This window comes from Desmodus rotundus, chromosome 5, assembly GCF_022682495.2.
Source record: "Desmodus rotundus isolate HL8 chromosome 5, HLdesRot8A.1, whole genome shotgun sequence".
Lineage (NCBI taxonomy): Eukaryota > Metazoa > Chordata > Mammalia > Chiroptera > Phyllostomidae > Desmodus > Desmodus rotundus.
Window position 1 is genome coordinate 149,246,267 of NC_071391.1, and position 15,428 is coordinate 149,261,694.

General features: G+C 50.9%; 1 protein-coding gene across 4 annotated transcripts in view; it reads left to right on the plus strand.

Moving 5' to 3' along the window:
* Positions 1–15,428, plus strand: part of XDH (xanthine dehydrogenase) — a 61,166-nt gene that overhangs the window by 10,175 nt on the left and 35,563 nt on the right. For 3 of the 4 annotated variants that reach the window (XM_024552622.3, XM_024552616.3, XM_024552618.4), the window contains exons 3-12: positions 407–503; positions 1,706–1,814; positions 5,226–5,352; positions 6,329–6,390; positions 9,520–9,588; positions 9,907–9,996; positions 11,117–11,258; positions 12,621–12,713; positions 13,315–13,466; positions 14,714–14,807. In XM_024552622.3, the coding sequence (XP_024408390.2) occupies positions 466–503; positions 1,706–1,814; positions 5,226–5,352; positions 6,329–6,390; positions 9,520–9,588; positions 9,907–9,996; positions 11,117–11,258; positions 12,621–12,713; positions 13,315–13,466; positions 14,714–14,807 (976 nt within the window). In that variant the 5' untranslated portion in view covers positions 407–465. The remainder of the gene's footprint in view (positions 1–406; positions 504–1,705; positions 1,815–5,225; positions 5,353–6,328; positions 6,391–9,519; positions 9,589–9,906; positions 9,997–11,116; positions 11,259–12,620; positions 12,714–13,314; positions 13,467–14,713; positions 14,808–15,428) is intronic. The other variant, XM_024552617.3, reaches the window with a different exon arrangement.

Consider the following 15,428-nt stretch of genomic DNA (forward strand, 5'->3'; position numbering starts at 1 on the left):
TGCCCGATTCACCTGCCTGGGGATATCACAGAGCTTGGGGGGCCTACAAAGCCATGCTGACAAGACCCTGACCCCAAGAAAAGTCTCCAGGATTGGAGTCCCAGTCAAGTTTAAGTCCTTGAACTCAAGTCCCAGGGGATGTAACTTGGTGCTTTCATGTGGGACTCTGATGCCTTGTCCCTCAGGGAAGGTGGGAAGGACCCTATTCCCTGCCTCCCTGGGCTCAGCGCAGCCCCTCTGAGGGGGAGGCTGGGTGGAGGTACAGTCTCCTTGGTGGAGGGGCCTGAGCCTGTGCGTGACACTGACGGTTCTACACTCCCAGGTCTGCCCAGGTATTATTTCCCAGCAGCCCAGCAAAGACTCTCGTTTTCTCCGAGTTCATGTTCCTTAATCCCTGACCATCCAGTGGGGCTGAGCGGGACCAAGCTGGGCTGTGGAGAAGGGGGCTGTGGAGCTTGCACCGTGATGCTTTCCAAGTATGATCGTCTCCAGGACAAGATCGTGTATCCTTTGTCTGTTGGTTGATTGCCCGTGTGAGGATGATGAAGCCATGGTCAGCTTGTGAGTGAGTGGGTGTGCATGTGCGGCCTTTCTGAAGCCCGGACTCATTTCACGTCCCACGCAATCCTTCAACAGGTCTCCGATGCCCCCAGGATAAAGTCCCATCTCTTTGCTTCACACACGAAGCCCTTCACCATATACCCCACCTTTCCTCTCCAGTTTTCTTTCTCTACGTGGGCCCAGCACTCCAGTCATCGGTGGATCCTAGTCCCCTAGGCAGACAGCTGTGAACAGCTACACTCTGTACCCACTAACTTCTTGATCTTTGCATAAGCTGGTTTTCAAGTCTTTTTTCAATATCCTTCCTTCTGGGACTTCTCCACATGGCTAATGTGACTAGCTGTTTAGGACTGGGAAAACCATCGCCTCCTCTAGGAAGCCTTTCTTGGTCTCCCAAGATGGCTAGGTGCCCTTTGTCTGAGCCAGTCCCATAGTGCCCTGTGCACAGTCCTCCTGAGTACTTACCATTAGATATCGAAATTATACCTTCACACTGGCTTCTATTTTCCTGGGTTGACTGTAGGCTATTAAAGAGCAGAGATTTCATCTTATTCCCCTTTACTTCTCAGCCCTCAGCAGAGTGCCTGGTGTGTGTTTGGCACTCAATAAGTGGTGTTGATTGTACAAGTGAATGAGCAATGAGCAAGGGAAGGGATGTAAGCAAGCTTTGAGGGGTTGGTGTCTCATGTTCTCTGAGAAATGGGAGAAGTAGAGGTGGGTGAAGACAGAAGCAAAAGTGTCTAAAGGTGCTGAAACTGAAGAGGCTGAGGAAGGGCTCTCAGAAAGAGGAACATACCTTGGGCCTGCAACCTGCCAGAAACTTCCCCTTAGCTCTTCCTCCGGGGTCGAGCTGAGTAAGAGGTGTCTGAAAGTGACCCTGGCCCCCTTGCTCCAGCTGGGAGGCCTAGGGTACTCTGATGCCTGACCCGACAAGGAGCTGGAGGGGCTCAGGGCTCACCAGGAGAGCTCCCTCTGTGCCTTCCTCAGAGTCTTGGAGGACAGGCAAGGGCCCCTCTAGAAGAGAAAAGAACTTCGGGTAGAGTGAAAAGAAGTGACGCACAGCATCACAAAGTCCAGGCTCTGCACTCCAGTCCACTCTCATGACCTGAGTAGACAATGGAATGGCCTTAACATGCGGTTGCAGCCATTTTTCTGTCAATGCCTGTCTGGCCCCCATCTGCTCCTTGCACCATGTTGCCGTGACGACAGTGGAGGGGATAGGAAGCACCAAGTCCAGGCTGCATCCCGTGCAGGTAACCAGAGCAAAGGGAGTTCACGACAAGGCTGCAGACTGGCTTTGGGTTGTGGGGCTGAGTGTCACCCTAGGGTAAATGAAACCCTGTGTCCTGGCCACCTCCCCATCTCCTTAGAGGTGAGGAGGTGGGAGGTGACAGTTATGAGGCAGAAAGAGGAGGAGGTGCCCAAGCTGCAGCTCCCTCCTGTGGTGCGGTGATTGTGACTCCAGGGGAACCAAGGGGCCAATTGGATCTGGTGGCTGGACAGTCCAGTTGCACCAGAACTGGAGAGAGGAGGGATGAGGGAACTTCCTCACCTTGAGCTCAAGTATGCTTAGGAAACCCCCTGCCTTCCCAGATTCAAGACTCCAAATGCTTCACACCCCTTGATAAAAAGCCCACCTAACTCCCTGCTCCTTGAGTGGCAATTCCATTGCACCTCTCGCCTACCCCCAGCAGATAATACAAATGTGGGCTGCTAGGCCCCTGTCCTCACTGGATGGAGGTAAGCAAGGCCCGCATAGGAGAACAGAGACATGCGAGTGTCTGACCGAGGCTTTCTCCATGATGGTGTCAGGCCACCTGGGAACAGGTTGATATTGGGAACGTTTTGGGGAAGAGTGAGCAGTAATCTGGGAGCTTTTGTGCTGAAAATCAGGATGATCTCAGGGAGAGTGGCAGCGAGCACACAGGAGAGCAGAGCACCGTGGGAAGGAAAGACCATTGTTCCCAGTGTGCTTTGTTAGGGGAAGCTGAGGCAAAGGGAGCTGTCTTTGGGACATACAATCACAGAGGGTGTGGAGCTAGGCCCAGGTCTTAATCCTGCCTTGGCCATTTGGGGAGACCTATCATTCAGGGCACGCCTCCCGTGGTCACTGACGTGGATCTGGGAGCCAAGGCCTCTGGTTGAGGAAGCTGATTATACCGCTTGGAGGGAGCATATGGGGCCCATCAGGTGAGGGTAGAACAGAGTGGCGTTGCTATTACTTCACTCTACAGCTTTATTTCTTAGGGAGGAAAAGGAAATTACTCAACTTGTCCAACCTGCAGGAGATGTGGGAAGGTTCACTGGGGCTTGTACTAATTCTCTGAGACAAATAGGTGGAAGAATGAGCAGTTTGAACACTGGAATCGCAGCCATACAATTTTATTTCAGCTCCCAAATACCATATCTGGCCACATATAATGTGCACCCACATTTTTGGCCCATACTTTCAGGAAAAAAACTTTCAATTTAATTTGTTAATTCAATTTTTAATTTGTTCATATTTAGAAACAAAACCAATTATCATATTCCAGGGTGTTATTTTACATATGGATATCATTATTGCTTTCTAGAGTTATACTTTTAACACATAAGCATAAATAAAAGAATCAAAAATGTTTATATAAACATGGAATTAGTACCACCCATGTATAATGTGCATCCTTATTTTTCCCTCAAAAATTTGGGCAAAAGTGCACATTATATACGGCAAAATATGGTAAGCTGTAGAGCCACATTCCACTGCTCCTTGTCCACTTAGTTTTTTCTCTTGGTTTCTATGACATGACGATCCCCTCGTTTTCCTCCCCTCTCTGTGTTCGCACCATGTGGCTGCTCCTTGTCAGCTCAGTCCCTATGGCTGCAGCGCCCCTGGGAGCTGGCCTGGGCCCCTTCCCTTCTCCATCTTCATGCCCCCACTAAGTGAATTTAATACCATCTACAAGCGATTAGTACTCAACATTCATATCTTCCACTTCGACCTCTCCTCAGAGGTGAGATTCACACTTCCACCCGCTTACTTGGTATCACCATATGGATGTCTTAATCTCAAACTTAACAAAACCCTATTCTTTTCCTCCTCCTTTCTTGCCTAGTCTTACTCCATGTGAGTCAGTGGCAAAAGCATCCATCCAATAGCTCAACACAAACATCTGGGACTCATCTTTGATTCTCTTATACGCCACCTCCAGTCTTCCTAGAAATAGTGTCTACCTCCAAATCCTAAACTAAAACCTCATTTTCTCTCAGTTTCCCTACTACTGCTTGGTCTGAGCCACCATCCCCTCTCGCCTGGATCACTACAGTGTCCTGGTCCTTCGTTTCTATTCTTGCCCCCTACCACCCATTCCCCACCCAACAGCCAGAGTGATTCTTTAAAACTGTAAGTTAGATCTTATCACAGAATGGCTTCCCGTCGCACCCAGAGTAAAATGCACCCCTGCCCTGGCCTATGAGGAGCTGCGTGATCTCCCCCAGGATTTCTCTCCTCCCAGCGGGTTGCACCCACACCGACCTTTCAGTGACTAGCACACCAGGCTTTGCATTTGCTGTTCCCTCTGTCTGGAATACACTCTTCCCTGATCCAAACTGTGGTATTAGATTCAACTTAAAGGTCACCTTTTCAGAGCCACCATTTCTGACCCCTTCAAGGAACCACTAGTCATTCTGGGTCCTGTCATCCTCCGCAAATTCTCTACATAGTGCTAATCTTTACCTGGACTTTTCTTGGTGTTTGTTTATTTATTTTTTTGGTCAATATGTTTCCCTACTGGGACATGACCTTCATGAGGCCAGAGACCTCTCTCTTCTTCACCACCTGTCACACAGTAGGGGCCCAGTAAATAAATATTCATCAAATGAATGACTAGAAAGAAATGCTAGGCCCTGAGGGTACGAGGCTCTAATAATTTTACTTTATGTACATACCAGGAGAGATTCCCAAGAGACAAAACAATAATAATAATAATGTGAACTTGGAGAATCTCCTTGTAATGGAAATCTTGCAGTTTGAATGAAAATGCTGTGATGTTCAATGCATGTAGCAAATTCTGTATGAAACATTTTTCAATTCTTATGTCCCCACTGGACGTCAGGGGCTTCCTTCACTTGAGAAGACAGTGGCGTTCTAGTTTGGAACGAGCTGGGTTCAGCTGGCTCTGAACAAAGGCTGGTTGAGTTGGGTTGCGGGGTGGTGTAGTTAACAGAATGGGATGGGGCTCTTCCATTCACCAGGTGCGTCTTTGCATAAATCTCTTAAATCTCTGGCCCTGCTTCCTCCTCTGTTCAGTGAAGGGAATGAAGGGCAAGACGTTGCTTCTGGCTTGAATAGTCACTATTCTTCGAAGGGACTTTCCTACTAATAACTAACATTGGCTGAATTCCCAGTATACGCCAGGTATAATGTTAAGAGTTTTATGTGAATTATATCTTTGAATCCTCGCCACTGCTCTAGAGGTGAGTGTTAGCATGAGGGACCTGTGGTTCAGAGAGGCTTGGTAATGTGCCCAAGGTGACAGTTGGTGAGTGGTGGCACTAGGGTTTTGCTCTGTGCCATGACTACCACCCACACCACCCATTGACATGGCCTGGCTTTGGCTGAGTCACATATGGAGTCTGAGAGGGGTTCTCCCAACACAGGCGCCCATGCTGTCTGTCCCTTTCAGGAGAGAATTGCCAAGAGCCATGGCTCCCAGTGTGGGTTCTGCACCCCCGGGATTGTCATGAGCATGTACACGCTGCTCCGGAACCAGCCCGAGCCCACCATCGAGGAGATCGAGGATGCTTTCCAAGGTGCGGGCCTCTAGGCACGGCCCAGGAGGCGGTATGGCGGATGGGGCCCTGCGGGGGTCAGCGTAGGGCCCAAGTGGAAGCTGGGAATAGGCTAGGAGTCAGTCCATGGCACTGTCCTTTGGAGAAGAAGTTCAGGCTTCCCCAGTGTGGTGGCTAAGATCTGCTGGAGGGTTGGCTCTCTCTTAGTTTGAAAAACACTCAGGTTGGAGACATCTTGCCTTAGAGTTCGTCTTTCTGAGGTGTCTTCCTGCCCTCCCTCTGCACTAGGATGAGGTGGCAGTGGGTGGCTGGCTCAGGACATCATTTGGAAATCCATAGAGGTTGGTGATACTGCTTCCTTCCATCTCAGCTTTCACCAGAGCAGGACTCTGCTGGGCAAAGGCCACATGTGAGGAAGGCAGACATGATTCTGAGCTGTGGGCAGGGATGGCTTCTCACTTTCCCTCTGTGTGTGGGCCTAGGAGTCTGGACCAGGCGTCTGTTTCTCGGCACTGAATAGAGAAGGCTCCTCGTCCATTCACCATTTCAGCCCATCATTTATTCAGTCATATTGTATTGAGTCCTAGCATACATCAGGCACTATACAGGGAACAAGGGGCACAGGGATGAAAGATACAATCTTTACTCCAAGGAGTTCATACTTTAAAGGGGAAGAGAGTTTATAATGTAGTGTGATAACTTCACTCATAAAACTGTGACTAGGTACCAGGGAAGTACTTAAAAGGGCACCTGAATTAGTCTGGGCATTCTAGGAAGGATTCCTGAAAGAAGCGATAGATATTTTAAAGTCAGAAGTACAAGGAGGAAGAGGAAGAGGAGGAGGAGGAGGAGGAGGAGGAGGAGGAGGAGGAGGGGCGTTCCAGGAAGAGAAAACAGAATGTGCAGCAGGGATCTGACCCACGCTGGAGCTAAGCCAGGAACCACGCATGTGCCCTGCGGCCTGGGCCGACACCGTGACTTCTTCTTCCTCCCCCAGGAAACCTGTGCCGCTGCACAGGCTACAGGCCCATCCTCCAGGGCTTCCGCACCTTTGCCAAGGTAAGTGGTGGCCCCAGGACATCAGTGGCCCTGCCCGTAAAGCAGCACAGTTGGGAGGAATGCCAAGGGCCTCTGGATTACAGAGAAGAGAGATAAGATGGCCAGGTGGCAGGTCCTTTCATTGGGGGGACCAGGCATGGGCAATGGATGCTGCCCTTCATATTTGGAGAGGGGTTCTCATCAATGCCACTGGGGCTTTTTTTCCCCCCAGAAAAAGCCTGGGGGAACTGGTTTCTGGAACAGGCCTGGTACCCAAAAGCGGACTTCCTTCAGGGTATTTCGGCTTGGCAGCCGTCCGTGGAAACTAGCATGCTCAGGACGTGACATAGTTGCTGAGTGTGGAATGTAATAATGACCCACCCAGCCCGACTCAGCACCCACGCTCCCCCTCCTTTCCTGGCTGCCTTCTGCTGTTGCCACTCTGCTGGGCCTATGAAACTGCTATTCAGATCCCCAGTTCGTGAGCCCCTGCAGTGTTCATAGAACTCTGAGTGAGGAGCCACAGCCGAGGTGTGCGGGCATTGCTTATAGAGAAATGGACACACTTACCTCTGCTTTCTCAGCTTAATCCCCTCAGATTTTTCACCTGACTCCAGCTGGGTCGTGTTGATCCCGACTCCAGTCAAACCACCTTCTGCCAGTGTGACTCGGGGGTGGTGGTAGAGTCACAGGCTCCTGTGCTGTTTGCTGACCTGCAGGGTTGGTACCATACAAAAGGAGTGTTTCATTCAAACAATTCAAAGGGTGTAGAAATGCGAATGGGGCTTATAAGGATGGAAAATACCCCTGATGAGAAACTCATGTGAATTTAAGGGAAAATGGTCAGAAGCTCAGATTCAGAGTCTGCAGACCTAGATTCAAATCCTATTTCACGCCTTAACTTACTCATGACCTTGGGCAAATTTTCTTGTTTCTAACATGGGGAATTATAATAACACCTACCTTGTAATTGTTGTTGCAAGTACTTCTCGGAAAGCCCTCAGAACGAAGCTGGGCATACCTTAAGTATTCACTAAATGGCAACTATAAACCGTGATGCTGGCACATTTCTTCCATGACTCAATATTCGATCTTTATAAAGTGTTCAGCCTTCCCTGAGAACCAGGAATTGTTAATCATGTCCATGAACTTATTTCATAGGAGGCTTCTCAAAGAGAAACAATTTAACCAGCCCTCCTAGTTTCTCAAAAGAGAAGGGCTTTTGAGTGTAGCTGACAATTGTGCTCCTTCCCAGGGTTGAACTGGTTCCTGATTCTATTGGTAGGTGATGCTTCCCTCACCCCAGCTGCCTGGCAGAGCAGGGCAGAGCTGAGTGTGCTGAGCAGCCAAAAGGACCTGTGCTGAGTGTCCTCAGAAGCTCATGCACAGTACTCATTAGAGACTCCCAAGCCTTCATTCAGAGCCTTTTACCTCTTGTTTTACACACAGTTTTAACAGGCCTGTTGTCTTGTTTTCATTTCTGTAGCACATACTAGAAAAGGGTGAGGAGAGTCTGCTTGAGGGAGGCACACTGGTCACAGCAGGAAATGGCAGTGTCCACCCAGCAGCAAGGAAGGAGATGAAGGAACCATAGACATAGGCCCGTCTTAGCCTACTGAGAAAAGCGGAAGCCTCTCCAGGCGAAAAGGCGGCATACCCAGCCTCAGCAGGCCTTGAGTGCTGTGACACAGTGTTCAGCACCACAGTTCACATCACGAGCACATCAGGGAATTATCAAGATCAAAGATTTAAGCAAGAACGCGCCGGCACTTCGATGACCTGGGAAATGTACTTGTGAAAGACATCCTTCCCGCAGGGACCGGGTGGGTCAGTGCGGCTGGCGCCCCTCACTTCACTCGGGACCTGGTGAACCCTCTGCATCACTGGCCCACGAAGAAAGATGAGAAGAGGCACTAGAGACGCCTCTCTTTCTCCCTTTCTGTCTGAATAGAACGGGAAAGGGCAAGGCGGTGGTGCAGAGGTCCAAAACAGGGCAGCTCTGAGGTCTGACAGCCAAGCTGGGGGGGGGGCACCCTGGGGGGGCCCTGTGCGCTTACGACAGCAATTGCAGGGGGTTGAGACAAGGGGAGGTTTTTCTGCCAGTGCCAAGTCTGGCAGTGCTTTCTAGTTCTCAGAGGCCACACCTTTGGCACCATGGCCTTCTGAGTGCCTTCTTGGGAACAATAGTGGGCTTGGCTCGTCCTTTGGGAAATGTCAAGAAAGAATGGTGTCTCCTGTGATTCAGTGCAGAAGGGCTGCCCCAGGTCCACCCCCCCAGGAATTGGCCACCCCGGAAATGTGCCCGGCTCTGCCTGCAAGTTTTCCCCACTTTCACCTCTCAGCACAACTCCATGATTCTGGAGGGTCTTCTGAGGTCCTGAGCTAAGATTCCTGCTTTCCTGGGGGCACCTCAATCAGGCGAACCCACCCCTTTCCCGAAGCCTCGGTTCTGAGAGGCAGCAAGCCGGACTCTCTTCTGTGCTCTGCTATTGGCTCCTGAAAGGTCCTGGGCAAGTCCATAGGCAGTGGGTCATCAGGCCTGTAAACTTCCGCCGGGACAGGCCCATGGTGCGGAGTGAAGAGTGCCTCGTGTCCCGGTGAGCAGCGTCTGGGAAGCCATGGCGAGGCCATTGGGCACACCCGCTGGGCACATCTCCGAACCAGGCACCCAGTCTTTGGGTGTTCTTGTCAGGAGGGCCACCAAGATTCCAGCCTGCGAGGTGCCCAGACAAGAAGTTGATTGACCTAGAAGAGGGGGCTCTCGAGTGCTGAGAGAACCGAGGGAATTTCTGTCACATGGTGTCCTGAGGACGCAGCACTAGAGGGGGAAATGAGCATAAAGATATGTTCTGATAAAGTAGGCAGACCTATCTTTATGGAGAAATGTTTTTATCACTGTTTCGCTGCTGCTTTCTGGAGAGATCTTATTTGTTTATTCACAAGTTATTCACAAGCACGAAAAAGTAGCTAAAGCAGAGGCCTCACCTCTGTGCAAAGGCAAGTGGGGTGGGACAGGGTATCTACTAACACTCTTCTTGGTGGAATAGGTGTCAGAGCTGGATTTCACTGGACATTAATAATGCAGGTCCTTTCGCTTCTGTGAAAACTCTTTGCACATGCCTTTTGTGTGAATGACGGTCCTCTCTCTAGGATGGTGGGTGCTGCGGAGGAAGTGTGGACAACCCAAACTGCTGCATGAACCAGAAGAAAGAGGGCACAGTAAGTGGGCCCTTCTCTCCCGGGAATCCTGGGGGCCAATATCAGCTCACAGGAGCCAGCCAGCAGGCTCTCTGCACACTCTCGGCAGTGGGGGCTGGAAGAAGAAATAGTCATGCCCAGACTTAAGAGGGTGGTGACTGTGCACGTTAGCCCTGGGTTGTCTGGTGAGACTTCCTGTCCCTGCCTTCCAGGAGGTACCTTCCCTCCACCAGCCTGCTGTGGTCTGCACATGAGTGCACTTGGACCAAGGGCTGGGCTGGTCTTATGGAGCGTTTTAACAGAGGAGATACTGAACCACACATCTGTTCCCTTTCCCAGCAGGTCACTCTCTCGCCATCTTTATTCAACCCAGAGGAGTTCATGCCCTTGGATCCCACCCAGGAGCCCATCTTTCCCCCGGAGCTGCTGGTAAGTGATGCCCTGGGAAGGCCCATCCGAGGCTCTGTGTCATGAGCCCGTGGAGACCCACTTTATTTCATAGCCCTGGGAACTTGTCTTCTCCTTGTCCTTTAGGTTTCAGCCTGAACTTGCCTTCCTTTCTCTGACACCCAGGGGTCAAGGCCCTCTGTCGCAGACTCCCACAGGGACCCACATTTCTCCCTGTCTCACATGTGTCACTCTGAGGACACCAAATGGATCTCTCTGGCACACTGTGTACAGTAACAGGTGCTTCCGACACATCTGCTGACCTCCTGGCTAAATCTAATGCATAACCCCCCGCTAAGCAACCCACCTCCTCTCTGTAAGCAGTCATTCATTAAACAAGCAAGCAAGCAAGCAAGCACACAAATAGAGCTATATTCCAAGGGCACAGCCCATGGCCTGCAGCTCTGTTTGAAGGACACCTCTCACACCCACTTTCTTACCTTGATGATCCTGCTCCTTCACTCCGACGTTTATGGTGAGGAGAGAATCAAGCCACCCTCAGAGTTTCTCCAGTGCAGACACCTCCAGGGGTGGCTGAGCACATGAAGACGGCCTTACGAGTTCACCGGGCCAGAGAGAAGGGCTTTGCAGCAGGCCGCTGGAATGTCTTTCTCGGGATTGTGCAAAATCAGTTTGATTTGGGGTTTTCTTTCCCGGGTCACTCCTCACGCATTAAAACCAGTCTCCATTGCATTCCCTCTGACACCCCTTTCTTTACTGATACTCCCCCACACCTTGTCCACTGCACCTCCTGGAGACAGTGGGGACAGTCCAGGTTGCCTTGTGCCTAGTGACTTTTGGCAGCTCACATAACTTCCCTGATCCTCAGGTTCCTCCTTCACCTGTAAAACATGGGGCTCGCAATGCCTCCTTTGCTGAGTCTCCTAAGGACTCAGTGAGGTAATGTGTATAAGAGCTGCAACCTAGTTCCTGGCTCAATACAAGGTAGTTCCCCTCTCTTCTCCCTGACATGTATTTTCATTCTGAATTCAGTGATAAATCAGTAGAAGAGTTGGTCCCACTGTGGCGTTAAAGCAAGGGCAGTAATGGGCATGGCAGTGGGGAGAAGGAGATGGCTCAGTAAGAAAACGACATTTTCCAGAGGCTGAAAGATACTCCTCTGAAGCCGCTGCGTTTTGAAGGGGAACGTGTGACCTGGATCCAGGCCTCGACCCTGAAGGAGCTGCTGGACCTCAAAGCGCAGTACCCTGAGGCCAAGCTGGTGGTGGGGAACACGGAGATCGGTAAGGGGTGGCCCTGGGACTGCCTGGGGGCAGAGACCCACTGAGGAAGCCTGGGCACTTGAACTTCTGGCTTTGGAGTCACATAGACTGGTTCAACCCCAGGCTGGCTACATGTCCCTAGAAAAATGATCTCTCTTCCCCTGCTTTCATTTTCCCATTCCATGTGTGGGTGAATAATACCTCCTTCGAGGGTTATTCTGAGTATTAACTGAGATTCTTGATGACTGTTCTCCGTGAATGTTTATGGAGGGCCAGCTCCGTGGCAGGTACTCTGGGGGAGCCTGAGGTGCCGAAGTCAGTCAGACACAGCTATTTTCCTCACGTATCTCCTTGCCTGAGGCAGGAGGGGGCGATGTGGATAAAATGTCCAGGCCAGGGCCTGGTGGATGCTAGTCGTTCCATACATGAATCTCTTTCTCCACCCTTTTCTGGGGCAAGACAAAGGGGAGGAAATGACCGAGTGTGACTGTGTTGCCTATGACATGGCCACCTGCCCTGTTGATGCTACCACCTGGGACATGACGCCAATATGCCAACAGGTCAGGGAGACTTGAGTGGTGCAGCTTCACATTAGAGATAATTTCTGAAGATCACTGCATCTGCTCGACCCCCTCCTCCCTTGTACATGCACCCACCAGGGCAGCCGCCCAGAGCTGGGGCAGGGTGTCAGGGAAGCTGGCTGTAGAGAGAAACCTAACCATCTGCATTCTTTGTCCCGGGAGCTGGTTTTTCAGGTGGACCCAGCTCCTCAACGCCTGGCCCACCCTCCTCGATTTCTTAACAGCCTGTGTGGGATGTGGGATGATGGGTGGTCATTTCTCCTTTAACCTTTTCCCTCTATGGCCCTGTGGGCAGGGCTGGGAGACGTGCTATGTCACTGTGTTTGAGGAACGGGGGCAAGTCTTCATAGATGTTTCTACCTTGATGAGCAGATTTAAAGTTCTTTCTCTCAATTTCCCTTTGTGTCTGAACGTTAGACTTTTGTGTTATTATTACTGTTACACCCTGACTCTTAGAATAGCTCAAGTACTGAACCATACCTATTCTTAGCTGTGCAATTTGGGGAAGAAACTGAACCTCCCTGTGCTTCAGTTTCTTCACTGATAAACAGAGGAAATCACAGTATCTCTCGGGGTTATTGTGAGGAGTAAGTGCGTACGTAGTGCGTAGGAGGGTTACTGACATATCTGAATATTTATTTTTAGTTTTTCCTTCACCATTTATTCCCCTATGCCCTCTTCCACTTCCCCCCAGCCCCTGTCCCCCGCAGTCACCACACTCATCCACGTCCATGAGTTCTTTCTATTATTGTGATTAAACACACACCCAGGCCTCTAACTTCAGGCTCCCATTTCTCTTGAGGCGTTGAGATGAAGTTTAAGAACAGGCTGTTTCCTGTGATCGTCTGCCCAGCCTGGATCCCCGAGCTGAATTTAGTGGAGCGTGGACCAGAGGGTAAGGGGAGGTTCACCTGAGCCCCCAGAGCGGCTGGGATGTTAAGGATGGTCCCACGGGGTTTGGTGGGTTCCAGGACACCCTCCCCTTTGGCTCTCACTGTCACCTGCTTGTCCCGGAGCTACCCTGCCCAGGGGAAGGGGCACCCTTCACTGCCTTTCTCCCTGTAGCATCCATGGTAGGGTGCTAGTGGGAAAGGGCTATGAGAGTTTTAATAGTCACCCTCAATCCTGGCTGCACATTAGCATCGCCCATGGGCGAGGGATCAGGTGGTGGGGGAGTGCTTGGGTGCTGTTTTAAAAAAAAAAATGCCAGGACTTTACCCTCAGAGATCTGATTTTGTTGAGTTGAGAACCACTGGTTTAGAGAAGAGAGCACTCTGGTTGTAGGACAAGAGGCCTGGGGTTCAGTCCTGGATATTTTATTAGCTGTGTGGTGTTGGGCCAGTCAGGTAAGCTCTCTGGGCCTTGCTTTCCTCATTAAGGATGCGTGTCCCGGTGCAGCCTCACGCAGGCTGCTGCACAGCTCCAGAGACTCTGTGTGGGAAAGTGTTTTCCGAGCCGGGAAGGGGATCGCTGTTATTCTGAGTGTGTGTTCCCAGGTATCTCCTTCGGAGCCTCTTGCCCCCTGAGCACTGTGGAGAAGACCCTGCAAGATGCCGTTGCCGAGCTTCCCGAGCACAAAACAGAGGTGTTCAGAGGTGTCCTGGAGCAGCTGCGCTGGTTTGCCGGGAAGCAGGTCAAGTCTGTGGCGGTGAGTCCCTGATCGGGGCCCATAAGGCCCAGAGGACGGGGTCTTTCATCACAAGGCTGGTCTGGCCTCTGCTGCAGACTCTGGGGGCCTTGAACTTTAGTGCTTAGACCTGCCTGGGGTGTTTGTTAAAGATGCAGATCCCTGGGCCCTGCCCTCAGAGGTTCTGGCCTAGATACCCCGGGGGGGGGGGGGAGGGGGGAAGCCCCGCAGGCGCTTGTGATGAAGGTCTGTGGGCCACTCCAGGTAATGCTCACTCTGTGACTCAGTCTTTTCCCTGAGGTTGGGGAGGTGGAGTCTCCTGTCCCCCTTTCCTGAACTTGGCCCAGGCACTCAGCAGGTGGATGAGAGATAGGTTAGAGAGAAGCCCAAACAGGGAGGGACTCTGGGTTTTAGAGCTGGGGGTAAAGCCGGAGGTAGACCCACTTGAGAGGAGGGAGGGGTCTGCCTGCTGCCTCACATTCAGCCTTCAGACCAGCCCCCAAGTTCCCAGTTTGCAGGGGGTGTTCACACACCCGGTGCTGTTGAGGCTCATAATTGGTGGTGGTGGTGGTGGGAGGAAAGCTAGTCATTCTGTTCTATTTTTTTCTTTTATTTAAAAAATTAAAACAAAAAACCAAAATAAAACAGAACAGCCTATTCGCATTCACCACACCCTACTCCCAGCACCTGCCAGTTCTGGTTGTAGATGAGGAGATAAAACCTCAGAAATCTCTGTTGAGTTCCCAGCTAGGCTGGAATCTACTTCCAGGAAGAACTTGTTTTGTTTTGCAGCTGGTTTTCTTCCTCCTTCCAATGAAAACCCTGTGTCTTTGCCAAGTTTCCAGGAAACTCAGATCCAATTAGAACAAATTGTTTATCCTTAAGGCTTCTTCCACTTTTTCCTTTATCTTTATTTCCTGTTTCTGATTTACCAACTCTATATGACCTCTGCAATAAGCCGCCTTACCCCTTTCAGAAAAAGTTTGGGTGAAATTAAACAGAAGTACTTCAAGGTGCTGACTCTGGTTTACCAACTGGTAAATTTCGGACCTGAGCTCCAGTTCCAAGTGTTTGGATCTCAAGTTTTGCCCGTTGTTCTGAGTTTGCCCATTGTGCTGGGGATCTCGCTGTGTCAGTTTTGTGTCCACAGGGACTGGAGGTCAGGTGTCCCTTCAGCAGGTGTCACCCTCCTGTCCTGTGTTCGGGAGCCAGCTGGTGAACACAAGGTTCCCGGGTGGGCTCTCACGCACACTCTCTGCTTGTCCTAGTCCATTGGAGGGAACATCATCACCGCCAGCCCCATCTCCGACCTCAACCCGGTGTTCATGGCCAGCGTGGCCAAGCTGACCATCGTGTCCACAGGTGAGAGGCATCATGCAGAGGGTCCTGGGGGAGAACATCTCACGAGAGAGGCTACTTTCTGGAGAAACAGAGTCCAAAGTTCAATGACCCAGCTGTCCTACAGTCTGGATTCCTGGAAGCTGTGAGGGATCACCTATGATAGGGGCCAGGAGAGCTGGGCCATTTCTTTATTTATTAGGAAGTCACAACAGGCTCTGTCACCAGATGCCTTACCTAGTGGCGTGCTGGAGCCAGAATGCACCAGCTCAGTGTAGCTGATTGCTGGCATTTCAGCGTTTGTTAAACATGGCCATTATTATGAATTCAGTTATGTAAACTTACGAGATAAATGGTATTAATAACAAAGGTAATGAATACTCAAAATTTACCACTTCCTAATTATTTTACTTCATTTTACTGTTGCCTGTGCTGCTGAGGTTACTTCCACCTGCTGTTTCCGCAGCGGAAATGCTATCTAATGGTAGCCTCTGTGCATCTTCCCTTGTCAGAGGGCCCCCCGCACCTCCCCAGACTGGATGACTTGCCAGAGGGACCACAGACTCAGCACACAGTCCTGCTCATGGCTAGGACTTGCCACAGAAGGGGGACACAAAACAGAATCAGCAGAGGGAGATAGCACAT